Raw genomic sequence first — 13,767 nt, 5'->3', positions numbered from 1 at the left:
AATTGAAATTGGCAAATCTCAAATAACCATTATTTTCTATTTGAAAACAAATTTCAAAAACCGGAGGGAATAACAGTCGTAAGCTTTCATTTCAAAAATGGTTCAACTGTTAGTGCTCTGGAAGCCCACTTTACTTGTCATTGACGAGTCTAAGTCAAAGACTACACATTGACACTGAATACAGGCAGAACTCAAATTTTCTTGAACAAATTTTTGCTAATGGTGTTTAACACAAAAAAAACCGTATGCAGTGAGCTCAAATTATTGCATTTGTTCATTGACCACACCTTGAACTTAGATTTTACCTGCCAAAAATGACATTTGATTTCAATTTATTCTGGTCTGCAACTAACAAAAAAACAAAAAAAGGCAAAACTTTTTTTCAAATTTTGCAGCCTCCCACTACACTCCGATTACTTTTTGAGCTATAAAAATTAAGATTTAGGCCAAAACTTGTATTACTGTTGTTTACTCTCCTTTTCCACAAAAAATATTCCAAGTGTTGCCGATAAAGCTAATTTGACCAAAAAGTTTAATTTGACCAATATATCACAAACGGATGTTGAGTTTTGGATACTTATTGAGTGATATTACCAAAAAACCATTGTATCAGCCGAAAGCATAAGATAGTTCTTTTTGATAGCTGTATTGTTACCGAATTAGACATTTGATAAATTAGGCTCAGTCATAAGACCACAGCAAGAACATCAACTCCTGGCAAAACTCATGAATCCAGTAAAATTTACGAAAACAATATGTCGGAGCCATAGGAACCATGAGTTTTACTCACAAAACACAATATTTTTTCACTACATCTTATTGGCACATAATATTTGAAATTTATTTGAAAATGTACTTACTTTTAATATGGATGAAAGAAATTGCAAAAAGTATTTCAAAAGGGTTAATTCCAGAATACAATCCGAATATTTTTCATTGCAAGAAAACAAGAATGAGACCAAAGATGGCCTAGCTATTGTTGCCCGGTTGTTAGAAAACTTTTTTGATTTCAAAAGTTGGGTAATGGTTTTTTTGGGAAACGAAAATCTTAATGTATCAGAAATAAACTATGCATTATTTTAAATATCGGTTTAAACTAACGAGATAAACTAAAATGTTATTTTAAGAAACCTTTCATATTATCCAGAGGTGTAATTAGCACTTAACTGAATGAGGGAAGTTGTTTCAGTAAATTTCATGTTTGCACAACCGCACAAACTGAACAAAGTTGAACAAATGGGCATATTTGACGCCTTTTTATCAAAAAAAAAAAACGAAAAAATGGTGAATTTTTAAAAATATAGCTTCAAATTTTGGCAAGACAGTTGATTCAAACTATTTGTCAACTCTATTCTATCTTTAAACGTTAAAAAATGAGAATATCGGTAATATTTTTTTTATCATATTTCAGCAAAGATAATCAAAATGTAAGCAAAAATTACGAAAAATATGAACCTCCTTGGATAACTCCTTGGAAAAAGTGATATTCAAGAACATCTTTGTAATATGAAGTTCACGCTTGACAAGCGTTCTAATGATACCACTCACAATACTGTGGGATGAATATATCGATCGGCGAAAAATGACTGAAAAAGAAACCTATTTGAGTATAAAGTTGCTCCCTCCCACTTTATTGGGGTCGGAACAACAATTATTAACTCCTATTGTATCAGTTTATTTACTCCACTGAGTATTTTCCAATTAAGCATTTTTTAATCGAGAGATTTAAAACGGTTAATTTTAAGTACTGCATGTGTGTAGATACTACGTGTAGATCAATGAAATTTTCATCATGATTATAATCTATCGTCCTAGATGGAAAAGGAACCAAATATGGCATTGCTTCGAAACTAACCAATTAAGGAAAAATGAGATCCAGTTTAAAGGGTTAGAAGCACTTTACTTAGGGATATATAACATGAGAATTGGGGGGGGGGTGGCTATGAGAAAGTGAAACTATAAATAGTTGATATAAATAGAAGTTTAAACACAATTTGGTTAAATGCCACAGATGTCCGATTTTTCTAAAGCGATCAGCATATTATATTAATGCGTGAAATTTAAATACTCTTCTATTGTTTGTCAATAAATCACTCATTAAATTCTCTTGAAGATTTTTTTCACACTTTTTTTCACACTTAGTTTATTAATTTGATCTAACGTTGGTGGTTATAGTCACATACCAAATTCCACGGGCCGCTCAAGTTCGGCCAAACGAAAAATCTTACAACACTGAAGGGTAATTTGGCAAAAAGAATATTCCTTAAAACATCATTAAGATACAAATGTGGAACGCAACGACAAAAGTGAGTACATTTTGGGACTGGTAGATGCCTCTAGTGATTGCGTTGCATTATTGCTACACGAGAAAAAAAATAATAAAAACACTTGAAAATTGCACTAATACTTTTTGATACACTATGGAACAAAAAAGCAACAACTAAAGACGCGTACACGAATATGGCTAAAGAAGAGAAATCCTGCTTTACGTTGCTTTTTGGTACCATACTGTATTTATGGACGTTTTTTTTTATTCTCAGGGTTCCCTAGTGATCGCCGAATTGAAAAACTTGCAAGCAACTTGGAAGCAATCTTGCAAGTGAATGCATACGGGTACCAAGTTGCTTGCAAGATTCTTGCAAGTTTTTCGATTCACTTGCAAGAATCTTGCAAGATTATCGATTCAAACGCTGGGAAAGGGGGCAAACACAGAAAGGGTGCAGATTTTTGCAGCAGTAAGATTGTCTTTGCTTTAGCGTGAGCCTTTTTTAGCTTCTTTGAGGTCTAGAGCCGGTGCATTACTGTGCTCCATAAGGAGCGTACCTGGTCTCTAGCCATCAAAGAGAAAAAAGACCCGAAAGAGCTAAGACTAATGCGCGAAGGGGTCACAAACAAGGCTACCAAAAATACAAACATAAAATTTTCAGAATTCAAAAACTTGCAAGGTTCTTGCAAGATTCTTGCAAGATTTTGAATCCGGGCTAAAAATTTTTTTATTGAATTCGGTTTCGTAATTTGCTCAATAAACAATAATTTGCCTCAAAGATGTTTTCTACAACAATTGTAACCTGATTTATTTTTTTGCCTTGATTGATATCTTGCAAGATTCTTGCAAGAATCTTGCAAGTTTTGAATCAGCTTGCAAAATTCTTGCAAGTTTTAAATTCACTCATCACTAGGGTTATGCTTCCTAACCTACGTGCAAATATTCTTTAAAAAATATTCCGCAACTTTTTTTTACAGAATCAGGAAATTTTGACAGAATTTGTTTTTTTGCTCACATGTCCTTTCATTTGACATCAAATCATGACTCAAGAGAGAGATGAATCATATAAATTGGAATCAGATATTACAACTTGTAATGAAAATAGAAAAATCGTTGAAGTTTTGTTCGAAGAAAAATCAGTGGCCGACATTTGAAATGAATTTTAAGAAAACCCGCATTCACCATCTTTCAGATAAATTTAAGGAAAAAAAAACTAGCATTGTACTTAAATCGGTGTCCCGCTTTTTCACCCCTATTTACTTAACCCCCTATCAATTAACCCCGATTTATTCACCACTGTATCATTTAACCCCTCCGTCTTTTAACCCCTCCATCTTTTAACCCTCTATCATTTCACCCCGATTTTAATCTTTCTATAAAATAAGGATAATTTAATTCGCAATCAAATCATTTGGACATGCCTCAGCGGCCCGTGGGACTTGATATCAAACCATCACAACCGAATGTGCGATTAATTTATCCACCTAATTATGACAAAACATGCCTTTAATGTCGACTGCTAATTGGCGGGATGAAATGATAGAGGGGAGAAATGATAGGGGGTTAAATGAATAGGGGTGAAAAAAAGTAGAACTCTTAAATCATTGAAAAAAATATATTGTTAAATTTCCCTGAACATTTCGATTGGTAGCTGAGCGACTTGATGAGAGCTGCGTTACTGTACAAATATGGGGGCTTCTATCTTGACACCGATGTTCTCACATTGAAAGACTTGACACGCATACGGAATTCTCTCGTCATAGACTATCGATACTCGTGAGTACCTTTGACTAACAGTAGTAATGATATTTGCACAAAAATAGACAGCATTACGTGGTCAATGTCGGTTTCTCGAGAAATTTTGTCACTATTTTCACCTGCCATGTTTTAAGATTAGTTTTGTGTGCGTGTGGAAATTAGTTACGGTTATCGAATTTAGTTCAATTATGCCTTAAAACTGGATATAGCCGCAAGTGGGCTTTCCAAGGAGCGTTTCTGGGTCTAGCGTGAAAATAGTGACACTTTCCCCACGCTTCACTTTTTTCACAGTTGAAGAGTCTAATTACTAACTTGTTTTCAATTAGTCTAAAATGAAACAAAATCTAATTGTTGAATAATTTTGGAAATGTCTCTTTAGATAATTATTGTGGATTAGGAAGACAATAAAATCAGCAATTTAGTAATTATCCATTGCACCGTTGACAAGAATAATTCCATGTTTGAATTGGTTTTCAAGTAGTTACCAATAAAATTCGGGCAAGAAAGTTTTGAACCAATCACATTCTCAAGAAAGTGGAATTCGGTTAAATTTATCCGTGAATAACTTTAGCAAAATTTGACCTTTTTTTATAAGTTACAAATAATTTATTGACACGTTTTAATTAATTACATTCCATTATGAAAAAAATTTATGCAGAATATAGAAAGCTGACAAAACAAGTCACTAGTTTCCACAAAATGCCAAACCAATTGAGTTTTGCTTTTTTTGGACCTTTAAAACGTAATATGGCATTTATTCAGAGATCGCAAAATATTGCTTCATTGCTTTGTCTTTTCTTCATTGTAAGAGCAACGAGCTATTTTCTGTTCTTCTTGTCTTTTTGATTCCTCAATACAGTTATTTTTAGCCCGACCTAGTTTTTAAATTCATGGTTCACACAGTTTCACAAAATTTGCTGTGATTTGGGACAAAAAAGGAGATTTAAACAAGTTAGTTGGAGAAATAATATTGTGGTGTCAATTATACGAAAATCTCCTTGTCAATTCTTATTGTGTAGAAGACAATTTTTCAACTGTCCGTCAATGGTGTTGAAATTCACAGATGCACTGTATAATACTGATTGTGGGTTAGGAGAACAATTAGAATTTGCGACTACCCATATTTGGTTACTAATTACAAAAAGTCGTAAAACTAATCGTGGATTATGAATACAATTAACAATCGCAACTACCGCAAATTTCGGTTCACAAGGAAAATATATGGTTTGATTTGGGTCTCAGAAAAATACTATTAAAATTTGAGCAACATTGGTTGATGCTAATACATGATCTAAATCTGGATAATTGTTAAGCTTATCCGTAGTCAAGACGGTCAAAACCATTCTCTGTTCGTCACTTTTTTCCACGTCTATCTTAACATTGTTTTTATTGAGGACAACAGTTGCCCAAAAAAGAAAAATGCGCAGAAGTCTTTTCAAACGTAAATTTTCCATCGTTATGGCTTTTGATTGTCTTTCTTATGCTTCAAAACGCTCCAACTACAAACTTGCATCTTTTTTGATGTATAATTTGGTCAATTTTGTCTGATTTTATTAACAGTCAGATTTTGACATTCGGATAGAGGACATCCCATGTTGTGGTCCAGGCCGTAATAGCCTCTGATCAGACCGACCCAGACTTATTTGACCTCCGATCAGACTATAGTAGGGCTACAGTTCAGTGCACACTGTTCAAAATTGACTGATCGTATTCCAGAACGACCAATCAAAAAAAGCCAATTCGGTTAAAAAATACCAGAAACTGTTTTTCCAGAAAAAAATATAAGAAAAAACCAAAAACTGTATTTTGTTAACTCTTTAAAACGGTCAAAACCCATCTTTTATTAGGCCTAAAAAGCCGTCAAAAACAGTTTTGACCGCGTGTCACCAGTCAAAAACTACCAAAAATATACTTTCGTTCTGACAAAACTTAAATCTGGCTGATATTGCAAAGTTTTTGAAGTATAACCTTTATAATGAATATCGCAACGACTTTGAGATAAGTTGAATTTCAGTTGATGGATTTATTGAATCTTTCTCCATTTTTGCCCCAGTCTAGTGAGTGAGGGCATACTATTGAGAGGGCTATACTATAGCATAATTTTTCATCCTGTTTATTCAAAGCTTTCTAAAATGGAAAAGACTGAATTACTTTTGGAAATTGGAAAATGAACTTCTGCCAGCATTAAGACAACCAGAAGTCAACACACTCCTTTTCTGGAGTTTAAACTCCAAAATTACTAGTCAGGGACTTGAACGCTCAAGTTTCAAAAAACTCATTAGGACTGTAACAATCTACTAGTTCAGCTAGAAAAATTGCACCACAAACAAAACGTTGCCCCAAAAATGAAAATCCATCTTAAGCAGCAGTTTTAAAATTGCACTAATTTTTAAAAAGTTACTTTCTATTTAAAAAATTTACACTAAAAGGTCACATAAACTTAATACATTTTGATTTGGCGTCTGTACAAACCTGGCCATTCCTGTTACAAAAAACCTGTTATAAGCACTTCGAATAAAAACGTTTTTAAAATGCAGGAAATGGATTGAATAGGGGCTTTTTTGTGGGATGTTTTCGCACGACTTTCCATCGCTTTGATTTTTCAAAACGGGATAAACAGGTAATTCAAAACGGGATGAACAGGTAACACCCAGTGACGCACATAGCTGGTTTCATTAGAAGCCCATAGCTGGTTTTAGTGGTCTTTCAAGTGCCTATTTTGCTACGGCTGGTAGAAAGGCACTAATTCAAAGTTGTAAAATGTCCTTTATTGGAGTTTTGGAGACCAACGTTGTGAAACTTTTTACACATAATTGTCATTATCTGAGTTTTGTCTGATTAGTCATGAATCGACGTTTGTCATTGTCAATAATGACATTTTGAAGGGCATAATTGCTTTTTGCCTCCTTTCTTTGGGCAATATGTTTACGCAAAGTCATCCATTCTTTTGCATTTTTTTTCGCGTTTTTAAAGTTTTTTCTTTTTTCAATTTTACTGAAGTTTATCGAAAATGAAACCTTTTTAGGATTGAAATCGAGTAACAGTACTGTTTCTGGAGACATTGAAAAAGTTGAAAAGATTTATATTTTTTTCAAATTTTTTGAAATTTTTGTCATATAGTTTATTGATTTAGATGGGCAATGAATTTTTTTCAGGTCTTTTCAATGTTTTACTGGATAGATCCCACAAACAAAAAATAATTTATAAGATATTTTTAGCGCGAAATTCAGCAAGTTTCAATAACTTTTTGTAATTTTAAGTTTCTTTTGAAAAAAAATTATCCTATTTCCTGAAATTTTCTGTAGATGCCAAAAAACTCTTGCAATGCTTGTGCGTGGGTTAATGGGTACGATTAAGGAGATCAGAACTTGGCCTTCAGAATAAAACGTCAAGAATTTCAGCAACACCTTTTTTGTTATTCAATTTACTTGTGAGAATTTTTGTCTGTTTGGCTGGCATTAGGCAATTCGTCTGCTGGTCATATACAGTAGTTCTTAAATTTTAAATCGATTCGAGAGATCGTACTGCAAGACTTGTCCTGTTTTCTTTTAATTTTTATTGATTTACTGATGCTTTCATTTACTTTTTTGCTCTAATTCTAGAGTAGAGTCAGAAAAAATTGTTTGCACTAGAAATCGCTTCCTAGCTAGTGGTTTTCAATTGACGTTCCAGAATCTGACTCGTGAATAACTGTAGTTTCTATAGCTTTTTGACTATGTTTTTTAATGGATTTCACAATTCGCTCCTAGTCCAGTTTAGTTTTTTGTTCAGTAACTGAGAATGTTTGGAATTGTAGTTGATGACTCGCCTTTTTTAAGTTTTCACAATCCTAGAACTGGATTGTATAGGTGCTCAGTTTTTTTTAGATGTTTTCACAACTTCTTTCACAACTTTGAGCTTTCAAAACGGGATAAACAGCTGGAGTTCAGCGGGCACCAAGTTTCATTAGAGGCCCTTAGCCGCATTTAGTTGTCTCTCCAGTGCTTAGAGTGGTGAAGCTACTAGAAAGCCCGTAATTCAAGTTCAGAATGTCATTTTTAGAGTTTCTGAACGCAAAATGTGGCAATGTTTCTCTTTTTTTGTTGAATTTTTGCAGCACCAGTCTAAAATTGAAGTTTGTGAAAGTTGATACAGGTCTTTTGCAAAACATGATTCCTTTTTATGACCAGTTCGGCATTATATGTTTAAAACATAGACATGCAAGTCTATGCAAATCTATAAATTTTTTAAAAATTCTGAAAAGGTTTGTTATTTTTTTGAGTGTTTTCAGCCCTGGGTGCCAATCAACCTGCTCTAGGGTATGCTGTTCCCACACTTAGCCGATTAAAGGCAGGTTTCTCTGACTTTCCAAATTGTCTAATAAGACGTATGTGATTTTGCCTCTTAATTTAAATTCTGATTCATGGGTTGGTCAAATTAACCCCATTTTTTTTCGAAGAAGACAATTATTAAGTTTTTGACAATTGCTATTTTGAAAATTATATTGTTGTCCTTTTGTATAATCTTGTTGAGGAGATGTCTCAAGGGCACACTAATCAGACATTCGTGAGTTCATTTGCCAATTGAACTTTAAAACAAACAGTTTCAGCAAACTTTTCAAAACAAATGCCGCGATTGTTTTTGATTTTGACCGCTTTTTTGTTTATCTTCTGATTAATGACAGATTTTGAGTCAGTAAATAGTCACATATTTTGTTCTTAATCCATACGATTCAAACTATTTTTATACATTTCAAAGCAACCAATTTATAGAAGAAAACTAATGACTGTTTAGCTTTTTTTCATCTTGATAGATGTGCTGTTCTGTCACTTTGTCCATCTAAAGTCAAAGTTGTTTGACTGAATAAAGAGTTATTCCTAGGTGTACTTAAATATTCAAGCTTACAAGCTTTAACAGTTTTGACACCAATTGATTTCAAGAAACTAATAGTGAATTTTTTTGCTCTCTCACTTCTACCATTCTTATCTAACTGTTTAAATAATTTGAATATTGTTTTTTAAAAATAGAGTGATTTCTACAATTTCACTCGTTTTCATTGTTTTTTTTGTTCTACTGTTGCTGAATCAAATTAATGACAATTCTCATTGGTTTTCCTATTCGTTCAACGCGTTTAAATTTTAAAGTTTTTGATCAGTTCCTTTGAGGTCTATTTTCTGACAGCTTGTTCTCCAAAAATATCAGGAATGCTTGCTCTCCAAACAAATGAGGACACAACTTTGACTCCACTTGTGTTCAAACGGCTGATCTCCTAATCTGGAAAATTTTACACCACCCAGTTGGTTTGAGCGGTTCTTAATCTGTCCGGATTTTTGTTTTTTTTTCAATTCGCTTTTTAGCTGTATCTTTCCTCTGCGGGATCTCTATATGTATATCAGCTCAATCCGATTGAAAAACAAATCAAAGACAAAAATATAGGTTCAAGACCTGTTGATGCAAAAAAACATTAAACTTAAACATAACTTGGCGTTGGCTTTTGTACTCACGAGTGAATATACCAGAAGCCAGGGTTCGTAACAGTTAAATTGCAGCTCCAATAATTTTTAGATAGAAGACACTGTGACAAATTACCGCTCAAGGACATTTTTTAATGAAAAACACAGTAACAATTTGCTGCCCAAGAATGTTTAAAACGCCAGACACAGCCGCTCGTTATTTATACACAAGCCAACTTATTTTAGCAATATTGTTGCTGTTTTTTAATGAAGACGTATGTTTTCTGCCACCGCTTAAGATGAGAGTTTGCTTCTCCTATTTTCTCCTTCCAAACAAATTTTGCGATTTTAGCTCCTACATCGTTGGCCCTGTTTTCTTTCGTGAAAACATCCTTGTCAATTGGCAGTACTGAGGCGAGCGTCACAACAAGCAGAATGAGGTGCTGCAGGTGGATTGAATCACAATCTGATACCATCTGATAGTAAATTTTCTTCAATTCTTTCTTTGTTCCATGCTACGTCAAACCCGTTGAACTCTCGATCTGCACCAATGAAAACTCTCCCGTGGTCGCTGAGCATTTTAGACAGTTTGCCTCTTCGATCTCCGAACCGCATAAATGCCTTCAAACAATTGTCAGTATCCAATATTTAGACTATATCTATATGGACGGGTTGTACTGTTAGACATTTAGAATACAAACCATCGATTTGCCTTTCTGCGCCATTTTTTTTGTAAAGCGGCCAAAATTGTCTAACCCCAAGTTTAAAGAAGAACACTGTTGATGCGATAAAATTTTTTTCCGGTACCTCTGCCATTACTGGAGCTACTGTTGGGTTCTTCCTATTCGAAACGTATTGCATTTGTTTTTGATCGATTCCAAAGCATTTCAAATGACGAGGATCCAGAACATCTGATGAACTGTTTTTCGGAGATACTCAGTGCCTTCGTGATTAGTGTTCTTGAGTTCATTTCTTATGAACAGTTCAATGACAATAGATTTCCAATGTAACAGTATTGGATTTTTCATTTGAAAATAAAGTGACATTTACTTATTCTGCCATGGGCATGAAAAGTCCTTGTTGGTCAATGCATGGCAAAAATTATGGGATTTTAAAGCTTTTGGGTAATTCCTTTTCAACCGCGAGAGATTTCATCTCATCAGCAAAAAGTTTCTGCTGAAATAACTGAAGATGGCTGCCCAGGTTTTTTTTTACTTCTCTTCAATGATAATTATCTCTTTTGCCGGGTTTGTTTTGCTCAATGCTCGCTGCACATATGCAAATGTGTTTACCAGTCGATTGATTTTGCTGAACTGTTTCCATTGAACAATTTTTTTCTTTTGTTCGGTGGATTTGAAGGCCATTTCTCCGTTTTTCCTTCGGAAGCGATTATTAAATTCACCTGCACAGGCCATTTGTTATCTTGTTGCTTCGACTAGGCCGGCCCCATGAGCCACTCACTTATCTTGAGTTCATCAGCATTGTTGACTCTACTCTCGATGTTGGCTAGATTATTGAAAGTAATCGATTGATTTCACTGCGAAAAATTGTTTTTATCCCATATCTCAGCAATTTGGTTCACCCCAAAAAATTGTTGTTTGCTGCAGAACCACAGTGGAGTCTGTCCGAAGATTGCAATTTTGAAACTATGATTCGTGTTGCTTAAAGGTTTGTTCGATTAATCTCAATGCCATGACTGTCGTTTGTCTCTAGTTCTAAACTTGGGTTCGAAAGATTTCGGATTGATGAGTCTCTGCATTGTCCCACTACAAATGCTAAGTCTGCTGAGTATTCCTTGACTTGCGCGGCCACTGCAGAAACTGTGCCTTTCGATGCGTCAGCGAACACAAGAATTTCCACTTTAATCTTGGTTGTGCTGACTTATCTTCTGCCAATGTTGTTTTCTGCAGTTTCTGGAAACTGGTCTTTTCTGGAACTCCAATTATTTGTTAGTTTCTACTGAGCAGTCCTAGTTTGCCGTTTTTTTGGTCCAGATTCTCGTCAGGAATGTACTCATTTGAACATTGGATGTTGCAAACAGACAAAGACGATTAAATATTGAAGAAAATAGAGACAAGATCAACTTTTGGGTGATTAGAGTTTCAACATCTTTGCTATTGCCTCTACAAACTTGCAGATCATCTCCAGCAAGAGTCAATTGAACTCCAAGCGCGAATGAACTGACCTTACTGGGTTTTACTTCCACTTGGTTTGTGTTGCTGAACAATCTCAAGTCCTCTGTGATTTCTGTTGTCAATTTACTGCTGTTGGTGATCCACTTTTTTTAAGTTCAAGTCAATGTTTTGGATAGAAGATGTTGCTGTTGCTTGAAAACATTGATTGCTTCTTCAGGAGTGTCGACTGACTCGATGAGTTCGTCCAAGTATAAGTTGTTTAGAATTGCTTTTGCTGCCAATTGGGGCTCGTCCTGGTCGTTGGTTGACACTCGCTTCAGAGCGCAGTTTGCAATTGTCGATGAATTTTTTACACCCAGATTTTTGTTCATTTTTGGTCGCCATAAGAATCTGAGGAAGATTTTATATTGTTTAGGAGTTTGCAATTTCAAGAACACAGATTCAATATCCACGGATAGGGCTTTTGATCCTTCTTGATAACTGAAAAGTGCCGATAAATCCATGTATTAGAACGGGCCCGGCTAATATTTTGTCTTTTAGACAAAGAGGAAGTGTTGCCATGCAGGAATTGGTTTGGCTTTATAGCTTCCAAGTTGCTAGCATTTGAGCTAACTGGCGTCAGAAGTCTTGAATTCAACATCTGCTCATTATTACACATTGTGGTTGAAAGAGCCTCTTCCGTAATTGCACTTTTCGCCATTTTAACGTCGTAACGTCCTAAAATGAGAAAAAAATTTTTCTTCTCCTGCGCCTTATGGTTCACTGACTACACATCGTAATTCCGTTAGGACAGCGACAGGTTCAGACCGTTTTTCTATCTTGTAGTCTAATGCTTTATTTAGTTCATAGGCATCTTCACCTAGAATGATGCCATCTCCCATCAAATTGAGACCTCTGTTTGGAAGTATTTTCAAGTGCTTTAAATTTTTGTTCTCTTTGTTGTTTTTATAGATTGTAATTCTCAATGAAATCGACGGGCGGACAAATGCTTCGAGTGAATATACTTTGAATGCCTTCGCCTAATTATTGGAGAAGCATTTCGGATCCTGACTTCCCTGCATTCGGCTAAATTTAGCGGATTATCGGTGCCGAAAAAGATCTATGTTCGGTCGGTTGGGTCCACTCTCGATTGAGACAGGGTCTATCTGAAGAAAGCTTGTAACTTCTTTAATTTGATTTATTGTTGCAGCGCTTCCATTGATTGCGTGATTGCCCTCGTCCCTAGAGAGTTCTGTGTGTAGCATTTAGTTGTTCATTTTTGATACATCCGTTTATTTTGCACGCGTTGACTGTGCAATCCTTTATTGCATTACCTTTTCCCAGCGATACATAGCATAAGCGTTGCTTTTTTAATGCGGCGTGTCAATCGTTAATATTTAATAGTTAATACTTGAGGTTCTTGCAAAAAGGACAGTTTCAAAGATAATGGCTTACATCAGCAAGCCGACATTGATCGCTTTCAGTTGGCTGCGTTTCTTTTACGTTGGAAATTGCGCTAAAATTTGATCTTATCGATTTTTTTTCCTCTTTTTGTATTACTTCTGTCTTCCAGTTTTTGCTCACGTTAAGACGCTGAGAAACCTTCAAGCGTCATTGCCATTCTTTATATTTGTTTCATAAAATGCTTAGATCAGGTCAGTGCTCGTCCTTGTCATCAACACAGAACCACCAATTCTCTTTGACTATTTGTGGTAGCTTATCAACTGTCCTAAACAATGTTGAGATCGATTGAATATCACACTTTTTCTGGAACTCTTTGAGTACGTCTGCAAAGTTCTAAACCAAAAGCCAAAACTGAATCAAGCTTGCTGAATCATGAGGATTTACTTGATTTGCTTTTTGCAGGGTCTCTATTTGTGTCTCCATAATTTCACGCGGTCTTCCTTTTTTTTGGATAGCTCTAGGCAGCACTGTAAATTGTCCAGAGTAACCCTTTCCTTAGATTGCAGATCTTGGTTTGCCTGTTCTCACAACCAGAAGATCGATTACGTGCATTTGTGAATTGTGCCTTACGTCTCTGCTGGTCTGCCAAAAATGATTGATTTTGGTCTCACTGAGGTCAAATTGCTGTTATTTTTTTGGTCCGGTTTGAAACACTTTTGCTTTGGCTATCAGTTGAGGGTTGAATCGTCACGTAAACTGACTGGCTGTAAATGTAGGTTATCGTTCTTGACTG

General features: G+C 35.2%; 1 protein-coding gene across 1 annotated transcript in view; it reads left to right on the top strand.

The window, feature by feature from the left end:
• The first annotated feature begins 2,161 nt into the window (after positions 1-2,161).
• The window catches only part of LOC142348161 (lactosylceramide 4-alpha-galactosyltransferase-like), a 42,933-nt gene continuing 31,327 nt past the window's right edge, over positions 2,162-13,767 (top strand). The window contains exons 1-2 of the mRNA XM_075399391.1: positions 2,162-2,239; positions 3,918-4,042. Coding sequence (XP_075255506.1) covers positions 3,930-4,042 — 113 coding nt within the window. The 5' untranslated portion in view covers positions 2,162-2,239; positions 3,918-3,929. The remainder of the gene's footprint in view (positions 2,240-3,917; positions 4,043-13,767) is intronic.

The sequence above is a fragment of the Convolutriloba macropyga genome, chromosome 10, assembly GCF_964194025.1.
Source record: "Convolutriloba macropyga chromosome 10, txConMacr16.3, whole genome shotgun sequence".
In the NCBI taxonomy this organism is placed as follows: Eukaryota; Metazoa; Xenacoelomorpha; order Acoela; family Convolutidae; genus Convolutriloba; species Convolutriloba macropyga.
The sequence above is the reverse complement of the archived record's forward strand: the minus strand, read 5'-3'. Positions and strand labels throughout refer to the sequence as shown.